Genomic DNA, 17,117 nt, shown 5'->3' on the forward strand with positions numbered 1-17,117 from the left:
CATAATGCTGTTCAGCATGCAAAAAACAAACTTATTAGCAGACCATTCGCATAAACCATATCAGGCAAGTTCTTCAGTAGTAAAGCAAGATGTGGTGCCATAATGGAATGAGTGTAATGCATTAAGAAAGCAGCTTTCAGTTATGAAGAGACACTGAAGCAAATTGAATTATTGTGTTAAAGGGCCAGTGTTGGATAAAATCGCCTCCGGTATAATAACAAGATATGCAAACAAGAATAAATGAACCAGCTTAGATTAAGTTCAGGATGTCATACCTGCATCGCTGGTAATTGTAAGAGGGTCTTCATGCTTTTCACTTTGCTCAGAGCTGTCGCAAATATCACCAGCCACAATTGTGTCCGGATACATGTCTGCCTGCCCCAATTCTTCCTGATGTACCAATCCTTTCACCAGCGGTTGATCAACACCCTTAATGGGAAGAAAATTAAAGTTAAGCAAACTCGCAGAGGCACTGGATCAGCAACTCATGGAATAGGCAGAGGTTGAGGAGGCGAAAAGGACACGCAGATACCATCTGAATTCAGACACAATGTTTTTTCTTTACTTCGTTGTTGCTCCACACTAGCATATGCACCACAACTGCACAACAATAATGGTTCTGTAAACATGCTGCAAATTGGGGTTTTATTTCACAAACTCAACTGTTGGTTGCAATGAACAAACAGACTACACAATATCTTCTCAAGCCAGCTCCCATCAGATAATATGGCAATGGATAAAAGTTTAGTCGCAACTCCAATTGGTTCTTTCCATAGCAAGTTGGGAAGGGAACATTTACCTGGGAGTCAAGTGGGAATTGTCTGCCACAGGAAGAGTCATCATGAGCAACATTCCCCACCAGTAAGATCAATCAAGCACGTACATACACACACAAAAAAAGGCAACACTTCTGAGCTCAACGTGACGTTCCAACAGCATGAGTTTACTACTAATAGTTCCAGTGTCAGCCACAGGCAAACTGAATGCTTCAAATCTGCAGATGGTACAAGATGAGCACCATGAAAAAAAAAATGAAAAAAATACTGTAGCTGAACATAGTGACCATACAGAAAGTTATCTTGTCCAAAGCAACACAGAACCAAATGTATTCATTAGTCCAGACTGACCCTGAAAAAAAAGCCACAATGCATCATCTTTTAGATGACACATTAAACTAAGATCCCACCTGTCTGTTCAGTCAAAGATCCCACAGCACTATTTGAAAAGAGAATAAAATGATTAACTATCCCAATAATTGCCTAGATAAATTGGTCAGTCCCCTCATGGCTGCCTGTGTCGCAAATAGCCATACATTTTACACTAATTCCTGTGAAGCATTTTGAGACAATGTTTAAGGCACTTTAAAAATACAAATATTTTCTTAGTTAAGATGAAGACAATACTTCCATCCAGAATAAATGACTCAACCAGAACTTAAACTAAAAACCTTAAAAACTATTAAACTAGAACAGTTTATGTTCCACATTGAATTGGGGGGCCTCAGGAAGAGACTGTGCATCAGCTGATGGGCCCAGTGGAAACTTACTGTTGCCTTTCCATTGTCACCTGGAAGTTGCTCAGAATCCATTAGGCTCACTGGCATGGTCACAAGCCCTGGCCCTTCCTCATTCTTCCTGCATCCACATTACATTAGACATGACCTGCAACAGGCCTCACTGAAGAGGTTACCACCACCAAAACACCCTCTCCCCTCAGAACAACCATCAACCCACACCAAGCAGCCAGACTTGTCATGTGAAACAGTGGACTTTTGAATGATCTCACTCTAACAAACTCAGGACTTTCATTGCAGGACTATTATTCCAGCTCTGATCTACTGCTCATGTCCCACCATCAGAGGTCAAACCTTTGCCCTTGCTCTCTGGAAGCTATTTTCAAAAACTACTTTGACCGCACCTTTGGCTCACCCTCAAACTCCCCTCTCTTTTGAGCTTGGTGATCCCCATCATCACCGTGAAACACGTCAATTTATTTAAAAATCTCTATAAGTGCAACTTGATGGTACTAATATTGCTTCGCTACGTAATGACAATTATTAGATCAGGCTACATAAATCTGAATTTCAAGACAAAGATTTACAATCTCTTACTGAATACTGTGAATGCAGGGTTACAAGTGCAAATATGCATGACAAGTTATAACCCTTTTGCTGAGCTGTTCTTGTAAGCAATATAAAAAACACGTGAAAATGAGGAAAACCACATGAAGGCAGAAAAGATTAAGATACAAGTCTCACTGTAAACCATTCCCCAAGGAGAACCTTATATATGTGTTTGAATTCATTTGTCCTTAAGCCAAGATACATTTCTGAATCTACTTGAACTGAACAGAAAGGGGCACTGTCTAATTCCGGAGACAGACTCAAAGAATTTCACGTTAAATTTTATTAGTCAGAAACCAAGATCACCCTTCCCAGATGTGATTTGTCATGGGAAACATGAGCCTTTTAGCCTCTTACCACTATAGCATCCTTGAGTTCTATGCTCTTGCAGGATTTGGTGCTTTTTTTCTTCTCCATCCACAGATTCTTCTCTTCAGTTTTTCCCCGAATCATTGAAAGCTCCTTCTCCCTTTCCTGGGAGCACAAGAACACAAGGAGGTAAAGCTCTGGAGGCAGCACTCCCTTACCACACCAGAAACGTACTGCAGTTAACACTGACCCACATGTTTTCCTTCACATTGGCATGGTTGTGCAATTTATTTGGAGACGAGTTTAAAACTCATTTAGTTCACACAAAATATCCCATCTCTTTTGGCCTGATCAAAACATTTTTAATATGAAAAAAGTGGCTTCTTTCTTATCACAAGACCATTAGCTTATGAAACCCAGTGTTTCATGCATTCCCATGAACTGGAATGGAATGTGCACTCTCTCCCTGGAGGGACATATCCTGCTTACCTAATTCTGGAGAGTATTAGGCAATAGTCAATGCTTGGGGACCCCAGAGTGTGCGTTGGCAAGCTTTCCTATTGCTCCAAGGAGACTCTGCTCAAACACCACCCCCCCACCCCAGAGCATCGTCCAGTCACATCTGACAGCTGTACTGATTTATTGTACTTTGTCACTAAGTGTAATGTGTATTTATCTGATTCACTTCAGTAATTAGATATAGATTTAGAAAGCGACATTCGTTTGAATGCCAAGTAGATTCTCATTCAGTGTCAGTTCCTGATGATCCCTGTGGCTAATATTCATCAGTCACTCACACTGGTTTGAGAGAACATGGCTAATGTTCAGCAGAAGGAAAATGGATGTTCCGTATAATGCAAAGGAAATAATAATAATAATAATAATAACCCTCGCATTTGATATAGCGCTTTTCACGTCGGGAGGACGTCCCAAAGCGCTTCACAGAACACACTGTAAAGTGAACTGACTGTATATGGGTCTAAATCAAAAGGGAAATCTTGCCTTGGAGGTTGTGTAGACAATCTGGTTCGAGTCATGTATTTGAGTGTTGACTATTCAACATAAAAATCCTACCTGCTTATTGGAACACTAGGTTTTGTTTTCATCAGTTCCCAACAGATGCCAGGAAGCTGCGAGAGGAAGTCTCAGTTTCTGTTACTACCACACATCAAGCAGCTGCATCTCGAGCTTCCCAACATCAGCTCGCAATTCACATGACTGTCAGCAGAGACAACATAACCCTAGAGTCCTGCAGTATTTATTTACAGGTGTCGGATAGAGACAACCTCACAATCTATACATTCCTCACTTTATTTCAGCAATCACCGCTACTACAACAACTTGGATTTATATAGCGCCCTCCACGCCAGATGGCGTCTCAAGAGTGCTTCACAGTAATGGATCCCGAGGCCAAGCCAGGGGGAGGGGAAGGAAGGTGACCAAAGGCGCGATCGAAAAGAAAGGTCTTCAGCAGAGATCTGAAAGTAGGAAAAGGCGAGGCGAAGGGAGTGAGGAAGGGAGTTCCAGAGCCTCAGGGCACAGTGGCTGAAGGCACGGCGGCATGGGTGGAGCGGAGGGCTCGGGGGACAAGGAGGAGGCCAGACCCGAAGGAACAAAGTCAAAGGGCACTGCTTTGAGGAGAGGTCAGAGAGGTAGGGGGGGTGCAGAGGAGTGGGGGGGATTTGAAGACAAGAGTGAGGATCCTGAAATCAATCCTCTCTGGGACAGGCAGCCGGTGTAGTCTGGCGAGGATCGGGGAGCGGAGTTTGGTGTGGGTGAGAATGCGGGAGCAGAGTTTTAAATAATCTGGATTTTATGGATGGTAGTGGAGGGGAGGCCAGTGAGGAGGCCGTTTGAATAGTCCAGCCGAGAGTTGATAAAGGCATGGACCAGGGTTTCATCGGCTTTTGGAATGAGGTATTGGCGGAGACGGGCAATGCATCGGAGGTGGAGGAAAGCGGTGCTGGTGAAGGATCGAATGTGGGGAAGGAGGATAATTGGGGGTCGAACCTGACGCCTAGGAGAGTTTTAGGGGGAGGTCGGGTAGGTGGAGGTGGTGAGAACCGTGAGATTCCATCGTGTCAATGTTCAGCTGAAGGAAATTTGCGCTCATCCATCCCCTGAGGTCTGACGGGCAGCTGACAGAAGATCAGGGGACTGGGGGTCGCAAAGAGAAGTGGAAAAATAGAGTTGGGTGTCATCCGCATACATGTGGAAATGTACCCCATGTTTTCAGATGACATCCCCAAGAGGGAGCATGTAGATCAGAAAGAGGGGGCCAGGATGGATCCTTGGGGGGACCCCACAGGTAACTGGGTGAAAGCGGGAGGAGAAGCCATTTGTGCAGATGTACTGCTGGCGGTTTGTGAGGTAGGACTTGAACCAGGCGAGTGCGGTCCCAGTGAGGTGGATGACGGAAGAAAGGCAGTGGAGGAGGATGGCGTGATTGACTGTGTCGAATGCGGCGGAGAGGTCCAGGAGCACAAGAAGGCAGAGGGAGCCCCGGTCACAGATAGAGGATGTCTTTTGTGACTTTCACAAGTGCAGTCTCTGTACTGTGGGCAGAAACCGGACTGGAGGGGTTCGAAGAGGGAGTGGGAGGAGGTGTGCACAAAGTTGATTGGCAACAATGCGTTCTAGGACTTTTGCGAGGAAGGGCAGGTTAGAAATAGGGCGGTAGTGGCTGGGGTTTGAGGGTTCTAGGGAGGGTTTTTTTTCAGGAGTGGGGTGATGACAGCAGTTTTGAGGGGGGCAGGGACTGATCCGGAGGAGAGGGACTGGTTGATGACGTCAGCCAGTAGTGGGCAGAGGAGGGGAAGTGGGTGACCAGCAAGTTGGTGGGGAGGAGGTCAGGAGCGAAGTCTGGAGAGCGCGAGGCAGAGCTGAGCCTAGCTACGGGTATAAAGCCCAGCCATTCAGGAGCCATTCAGTCAGGAGTGAAGTCAGGAGATTGCGGGGGTTGGGTAAGTGACGGGGTGGCGCAAATCACAAAGTGACGTTGGGTGACGTCAGTTAAAAAAAAACAGCAACAACAACAATGGCCTGGCACTGCCTTCCCAGCCATGACCCCACAGCCTGCCGGCTGATGCCATCCCACTGGTCGCTCGCTGTCTCTGCGTGTGCGTGTTGGCTGCCGCCCCGACCTGAGCCTGCCCCTCCACTCTAACTGTCTCTTCCCCATCCCCCTCTGTGTCTCTCCTCCCACCCCCTTCTATCCGTTACTCCCCCTCTGTCCTTCTCTTCCACCGCACCGTCTTCTCTTCTCCTCGACCCCATCACCACCTCCCTCTGCTCAAGCCTGGGCCTCCTCTGCCGGGCCCATCGTGTCTCCAGGCACTGGCTGTCCCAGAGCAGCAACCCCAAGTGCCCAATCATTCACTCCCTCCGCACAAACCACCTCTTTAAGGCAAACCCAACTTCCCCCTCCCTCATACATACCCTCCCCAACTCTCCACTCACAACAACCATCTCTCCTGCACATCCAAAAATCCTCTCCGCATCACTCTCTGATCAGTCTCCTCCCTCCAGCAAACCCACCCGCATTTCCCTCCAAAATGTCCATAGCCTCTCAAACAAATCCTTCACCATTCACAATCTCATCCTGGACAAGCACCTTGACATTCTTGGGCTCACCAAAACCTGGCTCTCTCCCAATGACCTCATCCCCCTAGTTGAAGCCTCCCCTCCAGGTTACACCTACAAAACTCACATGAGGAAGAATCGGGTAGCATAGTCCTTTCACTTCCATTATAAAGTCTATTAAAAAGTTATACTGAAAAGACTAGCACTTTCAGCAATCAGCGCCAAGTTACACCCTTCATGGGTGTGGGCAGGACTGCTGCTTCACCCGAGATCAGCAAACCCAGCACTGGGATCAAACCTGCAACATCTCTGGTCTGTACTGCTTTGCTTTAGCTTTTCCTAAGAAATTGGAGGACACGCTGAAAGGGTCAACTTAAAATATCCCAGTAATGAATACAATACATTTTCAATTGACAGTACATTTCGCCCACAAACATACAGTCAATTCACTTTACAGTATATTCTGTGAAGCACTTTGAGATGTCTAGAAGACGTGAAAAGCGCAATATCAAATGCAAGGATTATTATTATTACAACCACTGCATGTACAGACATTTGAAAGAGCAAGCACAAATGGTTAATGGTGGAGTCGAACCTCTGTGGAACAGCTCAGCAGTTTACAAGCAGACGTGTGCAGTTTGGCAAGTTACCTTTTTGATGCGGAGAGCGTGAGACGCACTGGGAGTGGACTGCCGGAGCAGCTGGTCCTGAATGGCCTTTGTATTTGTGGTCACAGCCACAATCTTGGGGCAGATTGCACTTTCTTCATAGGCTTCTCTCTCACGATTCATCTCTTCAAACTTCCCTCGGACAGACTGCACAGCATTGGCAGCAGCTTTTTTTTTAAAGTTTAAGAAAAAGTTATTAATACACCAGGATTATTCTGCACAGAGGAAGTTTGCCGAGACTGCAAACTTGTTCCTAAAAACTGCAACCAGCAAATATAGACTCCAACAAAAAATTTAAATTTACAGATTCTCGTCTGAAGTTGCCTTTTCTTTCTCCATTAAACACAATCAGGCAAACCTTGACCAGTTTTACTTGGTAAAACTTGGTGCTGGAGGTTGGTGAAACTACTACATTTGTATCACAGGACAACTTCTAACCGGAAAACACCAAAGCAGTTTCACATGCTTGCGACACTTTTTCTTTGTGCTCAGTTATATTACTCATTTTGTTTTCATGTACAGTAGCAAACTAAATGCAGACATTGAATAAAGTTTGGGTGTGGCTTCAATACAATGGCATTACAAGTTTCTCATCAATTTAAGGTAGACAGCTCCCTAATGCAAACCAGCCCCCCACGCCCCACCAAAAAAATCTGCCAGTGCGACACGATCGGTGAAGACAGCACAGCAAAGGAGGAGCCTTTGCTACTTAAACATGATTACTTAAAATCTAAGGATAGCAGAAATCAAGATAATTGTTTTTCTGCCAGAGTGGGTTAAGCCAGAAATCTTTCCATGTAGTGTTGCATCTTCAACTTCACAAAATGTTCCAGTGTCAAGCATTGCAGAGGTCCTGGGGCTGTCAAACCACCAAGAGGAATTCTATTCTTACCTAACCAGTTGGATGCTGTTCTTTCTAGAAAACCACATTCCAGCTCAAACGAGCAACCACAGCACAACCATTGAACGTTTCACCCACAAAATATGCAGTCAATTCACTTTACAGTACATCCTGTGAAGCGTTTCGAGATGTCTCAAAGCTGTGATAAGGGGCTATATCAAATGTAAGGATTATTATTAATATTATTATTATTATTATTAAGACAGAAGTTCAGGGGAGGGCTCTTCTTGGAGCTGAAGTGACTCCAACATGTCATGTTTGACAACACATTATTAATCTGTTACTGTCTCAGTAGTCCAGTTCCTGAGCCAAGCTGGTCCACAATTATCCACGCACTGGTATTGACAGACCAGTCAACCTGGCTCATCAGCAAGATTTGGAAGGGATAGGGATTCCCTCCTCATAGCTGGATCATAGCTGGATAAGTAGCGTAAAGCTTGCCAGACAGTGCTTTCAATGTCAATCTGCATGGTTTTAGCTGATTAAACCCCAATACATTCTAGGGTTCCCAAGTTTTGGTTCTTGCCAATCTGCACCCAATACCCTCCAGAGGTAGGTAAGCACAGAGCATCCATTGGGGGGAGAGAATGCACATTCCTTTCCAGATATGGAAATTTCTATGTGTAGGTGACAAGCTTGGAACACTCATTCTGGGTTGGATACTCTTAAGTATGGTGCAAATTACAGAGCACAGCATACAACAACATCTCTACTTACTCAAAGCCACTGCAGGAGGGATAGTTTTCATCATCGAGCCAGCAGACATCACACCTTCCAGTTCACGACTAACCTGTTTAAACATGTCCTGTTAGGAAGTACCTAAAGCCCTACATTGAAGCACAGACACCAATCATCCAGCATCAAGTAATCCCAAATGTACATGGGAACAATTAAAAGTTTCTTTCCTCCCCCTCAAAAAGTTATAAAATTCAAATCTAGTGATTTATTGCAAAAAGTTTGATCAGTATGTCGTATATGTTAGTAGTTGAATATGTTCTGGGTTCATGCTATACTTCATCGTTTCACCCACAAATATACGGTCAATTCACTTTAGTCTATTCTGTGAAGCGCTTTGAGATGCCGAGAAGACGTGAAAAGCGCTATATCAAATGCAAGGATTATTATTATCTGATTCAACAGATTATCCAGGTCTTAACGTAACACCAATCCTCCACCGACACTGAATAAAGCAGATGAGAAAAAGTCTACCCCAGAGAAAACTATCCATGCCATACGAGACACAAATGGTCTCTCTATCCCCTTGCCTAGCCACACTAGAGTACAATTTTGTTATCTAACCAAATTTCCCTTCCTATTCCAACCCTATCTCCTCAAATACAAGTTACGTTAGTGCACTTGTGCTGAAAGTTCCTGTTCACTTACTTCACAGCCAGCCACAATCTGGGCAGTTTCGGTCATCTTATCCCGGAAATTCCTAATAGGGGCTCTGGCCAATCCATCCCTCCAGGAGCGGCTGGTCAGTGCTCCAGACTGTTCATTCTTCACCAGAGAAGCTTGTGCATTACTTAGTGCAATATCAGGGAGCAGTTCTGGAGAATTAATAAATTAATTCAGTCTAATTTTATTAAAACAATGATTACTCCCCAAAGTACATCACCTTAAAGGGAGAGACCCCTGTAATAAGCAAATATCTCAGCCAGTTGACATGTTGCTGCTGTTTGACCTTGTACCTAACAGTACACACAGAATCATATCCTATATTCCCAATTTATTTTGCCAAGTCACAGCTGTCAGCAAACACAAGCAGTTTCTGTGATCTACTTGTATAATAAGAAATATCAGACCATTTCTTTTGAGCCATAATGATATTTCACAACATTTTAGAATAATAAGTTGTATCCAAATAGGCTATTGAATGAGCCATCTGGAAACCACGAATGAACACAGCTGTCTAGTGCACCATTTGTAGGCATAGGCACTGCTTTCAGTTACAGTCTCCTACGGTTTTATTGCACTGCTTCCGTGCAGATTTTGCCCCAAATTCTCTTGAATCTTAATTGTTGGTCTTAAGGGCCAAAGCAATCTGGGCATAAAGATATACACGATGGACAAATCTGGATTCCATCTCAGGTGATCTGGGGATTATTCTGAAGGCAAACTGCACATTTGGATTACAGCATTTGCGCCTTTTAAGGATAAGACTATAAGAAAGAGCAGTACGTTTTCATTCCTTTGTTAGAGCTATAGCCCTGGTTACCCAACACAGATCATTACACTGAATATTGCACCCCCCCCCCCCATTAGAGAAGCGATGAGAAAAATCTAATTGTTTCTGCAGAGATGGAAGAGATGTACCATCAGAATCCCAGTCCTTCCTCTGCTCGGCAAGCCTTTGAAGCCGCGACTTCACCGATGCAACCACCGGAGTGTCTGGCTTGATCCCCTGCTCCTGGGAACGAAATTTCTTGGATACAAAGCTGGGTTCAGGATACAGATTTTCTGTTTCCTCCTCCAAGGATTTACATGGTTGTTTCTTTGGCGAACCCTGTGGCGATTCTGTAGATGAGAATTCAGTTACTACTTGGTACAATCAATCAACTGCCCTTTGGCAGTAATTGACAACTGATATTACTGTGCTTCCCCAGTACTGCATTACTGAAGTATAACCTCGGCTGTGATTTCAAATTTCCAGCACTGAGCTTGAACTCGCAACTATTTGACCCACTGCGAGTGTGCCATGAACTGAGCCAAGTGGATCCATCAGATCATGGCAGATTTTTTAATCCCATTAATACCCTTACTTCCCAAGTATCTTTTGCCCTTTTAAAACATCCCAATCAATTTTCCATTTAGTTCGGACAATGCCCAGTGGGCAATGAAATATATTTTCTGATCTTTAAACAGTACAATGCAGTACCAGCGATTTGCTGTCAGAGGGAGATCCACTGCAAATAGCAGAACCCAAAGTATTTTCATTCACTTTAAATACTGCAGTTACAACACAGTAGTTGGGGAAAAGGGTTAGGCCGATAAAATCCTAACTAAGCTTTATGATTGACAGGATGGCCAGACAATGCTTCTGCTTTACTGTGCAAGAAGCTGCCCAGCTTCCAGAACAGGTTGCTGTCATCACCTCCTGCATGCACAGTGATGACAGCAGCACCTGATGACCTGGAGATGGCCTTTTCTTTCCCCATGAGAGAAAGAAGCCAGCCAGAGAGTGGAAAGCTAAAATGATCTACTTCTCGGTCATCACATCACCAGCTTACAGTGCACATTCTGGAATTTTTTGGTAAGTAAATTTCAGGGTCACACCTATTCAAATCAACATTATCACAAAGCAAGTGAATAACAGAAAACAGATGCATCCTTCAAAGTGTCAAGGTATGCCAAGAGCAGAAGGTAGAACAGTTGCTCCATAAATCCCAACTTACTCCCAACACCAAATAGAAATGATTTAAATGGTGCAGGACATACAATCACAAGATACTTGTTAGTGTACTGTAGCCTCCACTACAGACAGCCTGACTCACCACCGTCATGTCCTGACAGATTGTCACTGTGGGGGGGATGCTCGCGTAGCCTCTTCAGAGGACGCCGGACCTGTATTAAATCTCTGTCCTTAAGATGGGACATTTTAGTAGAATCTTCCCTTCGGTATTCAAGTCAGTTTGAGTAAGCTGGGGAAAGAAAAAAATACAAATGATCTCTTAATCCTAGCATTCCAAATCGACTTTCAACTCATCCTAGATCTGAGTTGACTCTGAGACTCACCAACTACTCAGAATTGAATATAAAGCTGCTCATCCAAATTCACCTCCAAATTCAAATGAATAGGCTGTTCATTTAATTGTTGGTTAACGGATTTTGATGACAGACTGTGTTCCTGCATTTGCCAATATAATACATTTTCATTCTATTGATAGTTTGCATAACTGAGACTTTATTACATGAAAAGCACTATATAAACAATAATATATTCCTTGCATTTGAAATAATACCTTTTCATGTCGAAATATCCCAAAACACTTCAGCTTTTTTTGTTTCAGGGCCTTGGGACTCCCATTGTGAAAAGATTTATATAAATATAAATTTGGATTGCATTGTAAACCATGACTATCAGCACAACCAGTTGCAAATTTCCACAACAGCATTGGCTCACAAACACAGGAAGTGAATGACCAATTTACCTGGAGGATTATTGGCCAGAACACCTAGAGAAACTTCCTTCTATTTTTGAACAGCATGTGTTAACAGGCTATTTTTAAAGGGATTAAGGAATATGGGGATAAGGCAGGGTTAGGTTATTAGCTGGAGTTAGATGAGAAGATCAGCCATGATTGAATGGCGGGGCAGGCTCGAAGGGCCGAATGGCCTACTCTTGTATGTTATGAATACAGCCATGGGATCTTTCACGTCCATCTGAACAGACAGATGGGACCCCAGTTTAGAGTCTCATCTAAAGGATACCAGCAATCTCCATTGGAATGTCAGCCTAGACTTTGCGCTCAGCTTCACACATTTTATTGGATCTCAATGAGTCTATGAATAAAATTCCTCCAGCTACTCATTTACTACATAGTTACATAGAGGTGCAAACGGTGCATTCAAGAAGTTGAAATGTTTGGTTATGATCATCCCTCCCTTATACTCAAAACAGTATTGTAAAACACCCCAGGGACATTTGCTGTCCAGCAGGAGAATAGCCACTTAAGATACTGATAAACTCCCAGCATCTCTCCCCCCTACCCCAAGATCAGCACTTTCAAATTGTATTGGCCTTTTTTGGTCAGCAGGGCATCTGCCCTCCAAGTCTTTCTGATGAGCCAGACTAGCCTGGTTAATTATCAGCAGTGCCCTGGAGTACTGCAGACTCATCTGCCTCAGGAACCAGACAACCAAGACAGGGGGTTAACTAGATTCCAACATTCCATTGCAATCAAGGCACCTTGGAGCCATTTCAGTTCCAAGGAGACCCCACTTACCTTCACCCCGACACCCAGCAAGGACTGTATTGTCCGGACCTCCAACATTGCTATTGCAGAACTGGGATCAGGAAGTTATCCAGGATCCATTTTGTTGATCATCTCCTGCCCCTCACCCCCAATGGTCCAGTAGGTATGGATGCAGCAGATATTTTCCTTCCTTAGAGTTCAATCCCAAGGAACTTCGCCCAGGTGGCCATTAGTCTTGTGTGAGCCTCAACAGCATGTGTTAACAGGCTATTCAACAATGTGGATTAGAGAAAGTGGGTGGAGAGAAAAGGGGAATGGGGGGGGGGGGAATCAAGGGAACAAGGAGAGCTTGGCAATGAGCAGGAGCCCCGGCTGCCTTTTCCCTCCTAAACCTAAGAATAAGTAAATTGATACTCCCTCACTTCTTGCTCAGATGAGATCAGCTTGTCAGCAGATTTTCAAATAAAGCTCATGTGATTCATTGTTAAACTGTAAAACAGGGTGGATTTTTATGAGGGAGGAACATTGGGCAGCACGCCAGGAAAATTCCCTGCTGCTCTCAAATAACCAAAAACAGGCAGTTGGGACCCGAGTTCAATGTCTCAGCTGAAAGACCGACACTGCAGACAAGACAGTCAGTGCTCCTCACTACTTACAGAAGAGTCACCAACAAGAACAGTTATATAGCTCCTTTCACTCAGAATGAACACCTTGGATTAGGCGCTCAAGTAGTGTGTGTGTGAGTGTGAGAGAGGGGAGGAGTGATGCAAATCCACAATCTTCTACTTTTGTATCCACAACCGTTGCTGCAGCGGTGAAATTGCTGCAAACTGAGCCAAGCCACCATCCATATTAACTGATATAACACTTGAAAGGCAGAGCAGTTAATTTATTTCTACGCATATAGGAGCACTAAAACATTAATGTCATCTAAGGGTTCAGTTGGAAAAAGAATAAGTACTTAAAATCCATTCAGACCGGTGGACTCTGTCCAAATGCAGTCCAATGAACCTTCCTCAGGTCAGAAACTTAAACCAAGTCAAGCCGCCCAGCCCAGAAATTCTTCAGCTGCTTTAGAGGTGAGACCTGATTAACTGAGGCCCCACAGGGGAAAACTAGCAAGTTCAGTTTTTCTTCTGTTGCTACTGGAAAGTGGCGCACACAGAGTGCACATTCCCTGAATACAAGACAATCTGTTTCAGAAGGGTGGGGGGGGGGGGTGAGGTTTTTTTTTGCAACTGCTTCTGAAAAGTCCTTCAACCCCCCCACACACACACCCGCACACCCTCCACTGCTCGGAATGAGCAACCTGTTAAGATTTCGTATCCCTAAAAAATTTACAATAATAAATTGGTCATTTTCAATCCACGACTGTTTGTGGGACATTGCTGTGCGCAATTGGCTGCCGCGTTCGCCCACAAATGTACAGTCAATTCACTTTACAGTGTGTTCTGTGAAGCGCTTTGGGACGTCCTCCCGACGTGAAAAGCGCTATATCAAATGCAAGGATTATTATTATTATTATTTGTCTCCACTATTGCACAACACAGTTTGGGTGCATCTCTGGTGTAACCGACGGTTGAGCATTTTCCACATAACTGCGCTGCTCTGCTCTTTTGACTCGGTTTATTGCTGGTGTCAGGCAATACATTTTTGTTTTTATTTCTACGTAAATACAGACACCCGAGTGTAACGTGGCTCTCTCTCTCTCTCTCCATTTTTTTTACAAAAAAAAGGAACAGAAGAATTTTGAAGACTTGGGACTCTCGATGGGGGGTTTGGGCGCAGTCAGTCAGACACTCACTCGGCTGTGAGCAAAGTACAAGCGGAGTGGGCGCGAAAGTGAGAAGGGAGCGAGTGGGTGGGGTGGGGTGGGTGGGGTGGCAAAGGAGACCGGCTCCTCGGGGCGGCTGGAGCTCAGCCACGGGCGGCCGAGTGAAGCGAGGAAACCGACCTGAACTGAAGGGGCAGCCGAGGCCTCTGCGGAGAACCGGGGCCTAACAGAGATAGCGCCCCCGGCCCCCCGCGAGGCTGAGCTGGGGAAACCGGGCGGGTGAGGTGGGCGTCAGACCCACGCCAGGAGCTGAGGAAACCCGAGAGCCGCGGGGCCTGCGGTACTTGCCTGTTTCGGGCTCCCCTGGTGCTGAGCTGTGCAGCGCTGCCGAGCACAGCCTCTCCCGTCCTCACGCCGCCGTCTCCTCAGGCGACTCTCGCGCACCAACCGCCGCTTCTCCTGTTTAAATTCCGGCGCGCTTCACTGCGCATGTCAGCCGAGGAGCGAACGACTGGGCCAAGATGGGTCTCTCTCTCGCGCTCTCTCTGTCTGTCTGTCTGTCTCCTCGCCGCTGCTCCACGTGTGGAGGACCGGTCAACGCGTCTCATGCCAGTCCTTTTGTTCTGAGGCTGACACTGGTCATTGGGTGTGGGGGAGATCACAGGGTCAAAAGGGAACCAGAGATAAAATGTTTTTTCCCCTTTGTTTAAAAGTATGTTCTCTCTCTCCCTCCCACCAATCCACTGTCCCGGTTGCTCTTGCCCAGTCTAGTGGGCGAGTGGATAGACTGGGGTCGTGTCCGGCCAACACTACTCTTATGACCCGAGATGCTTGGGATGGGGGTCCCTTGGGCAATTTGCCACATAATAATAATCCTTGCATTTGATATAGCGCTCTTCACGTCGGGAGGACGTCCCAAAGCGCTTCACAGAACACACTGTAAAGTGAATTGACTGTATATTTGTGGGCGAACGCGGCAGCCAATTGCGCACAGCAATGTCCCACAAACAGTCGTAGATTGAAAATGACCAATTTAATTATTGTTTTTAGTTTTTTGGAGGGATTATTATTAGGCTCTGTGTGGAGTAAGGAAACTTGCCCAAGGTTTCGCCCTCTGCCTGGAATTGAACTCAGGTCTCTCACTTGCAAAGCGAGTGCTCTAACCACTGAGCTACAGGACTCCACATTTCAACTCTGATGGTCTCCACAAGCCACCGGCTCGTGTGGGCTGCACAGCTCAGTGGTTAGCGCGCTCCCCTTGCGAGCGAGAGACCTGGGTTCGATTCCCGCAGGGTGAAACCTTGGGCAAGTTTCCTTACTCCACAGGTCTGATGATAATCCCTCAAGAAAAAAAAAAGCAATAACGTTTGGTCACTCAATCCACGGCTGCTCGTGGGACGCTGCTGTGCACAATTGGCTGCCAAGTTTCGCCCACGAATATACAGTCAATTCACTTTACAGTATATTCTGCGAAGCGCTCTGAGATGCCTAGAAGACGTGAAAAGCACTATATCAAATGCAAGGATTATTATTATTAATATTGTACCACTGGCCATGTCCACCCTTCTCAAACCATGTCCAAGGGCCATTTTTCATGTGTGAGTGCGAGTGCTGAGTGTCAGCAATCTATGAGAGCATGGGGAGAGCATCACTGTCAAACCCGATATTATCCTTGCCTGACATTCCCACACACAAACATTCTACCAGGAATAAGTGGACAGCAATCAGGATTGATTTGCTGCTAGATAGGCCCCTCATTCTGTAACACGGGGAGTAATGAAGCCAACAAAAATGTCAAACAGAATTCATGCAAATCAGTCAATGCTTTGAGTAATCATGAAGATCACCGTAATGGGAAGAGATACAGTTGCATGCTCAACTGACACATATCAAACCACATTACAATCATCTCCATCGTACCATCACAGGGTTTATTCAGAAACTGATTTTGATTTTGCATCAGGCAGCTGAGAGAGAACACAACGAACAATCTTACATGATGCAAAGTGGCATCACCTCAGGGATTGTGCACTCATTCAGATAATTCACACAAGGCCACTAGCAAGACTCCATTCACACAGGTAATGATTATGCATACAGTCCAGGGCAAAACTGAATTTGAGACAATGGTCTTAAGCCTAAAACCATGAAAAACATGAGTCTCGGAGCTCAATTCTGGACGTGCAACTTTTGCCACATATCAAAAACTACGTTCAGGAATGAATGTAAGTCTAATATAGTCTAATACAGAGAAATAAATACAATATCAGCCCTTCGAGGTGTTTATAAGCACGGGAAACCTGCAAAACAACTAACAGTTAGTTAGTTAGTTAGTTAGTTAGTTAGTTAGTTAGTTAGTTAGTTAGTTAGTTAGTTAGTTAGTTAGTTAGTTAGTTAGTTAGTTAGTTAGTCAGTCAGTCAGTTAGTTAGTTAGTTAGTTAGTTAGTTAGTTTTTGTTATTCCACATCTGAAGTTCAGTGCAATAAGTCTCAATTGAGTTACAATATCCAACCCTATCCACTCATCACATTGAGGAATCAGGGATAAGGGTAAGTGGATAGGGTTGGATATTATGACTATATGAGGTCACAAAAGTGTTTATTACAGTCTAAGGACCTCATTGTTCTGAGATTTCACTGTGCCACCAAATACTACCTGGAGAGACAAAAATAGGTCTCTCACTTCGCTGAAAGAGTTAACCTCTGTCAACAGTTGTTTGTAACCAGAATAGCAATGAAGAGAGAGCGATAAATCTATCAATGACATGAGATTGGGAGAGGCAACAACATGAGACATCCCCATAGTTCCTCATCCAGCCTCGTGACACAGGAGCACGGTAATGCTC

General features: G+C 44.9%; 1 protein-coding gene across 4 annotated transcripts in view; it reads right to left on the bottom strand.

Moving 5' to 3' along the window:
* The window catches only part of LOC103186672 (anillin), a 28,974-nt gene extending 14,221 nt beyond the window's left edge, over positions 1–14,753 (bottom strand). For 3 of the 4 annotated variants that reach the window (XM_042340541.1, XM_042340540.1, XM_042340538.1), the window contains exons 1-8: positions 14,621–14,753; positions 11,077–11,223; positions 9,899–10,099; positions 8,966–9,132; positions 8,300–8,372; positions 6,664–6,848; positions 2,480–2,596; positions 276–429 (exon numbers count right to left, since the gene is read on the bottom strand). In XM_042340541.1, coding sequence (XP_042196475.1) covers positions 276–429; positions 2,480–2,596; positions 6,664–6,848; positions 8,300–8,372; positions 8,966–9,132; positions 9,899–10,099; positions 11,077–11,179 — 1,000 coding nt within the window. In that variant the 5' untranslated portion in view covers positions 11,180–11,223; positions 14,621–14,753. Of the gene's footprint in view, positions 1–275; positions 430–2,479; positions 2,597–6,663; positions 6,849–8,299; positions 8,373–8,965; positions 9,133–9,898; positions 10,100–11,076; positions 11,224–12,528; positions 12,713–14,620 lie in introns of those variants that run through there. The other variant, XM_042340539.1, reaches the window with a different exon arrangement.
* Between the last annotated feature and the right edge of the window lie 2,364 nt (positions 14,754–17,117).

This window comes from Callorhinchus milii, unplaced genomic scaffold, assembly GCF_018977255.1.
Source record: "Callorhinchus milii isolate IMCB2004 unplaced genomic scaffold, IMCB_Cmil_1.0 Scaffold14, whole genome shotgun sequence".
Lineage (NCBI taxonomy): Eukaryota > Metazoa > Chordata > Chondrichthyes > Chimaeriformes > Callorhinchidae > Callorhinchus > Callorhinchus milii.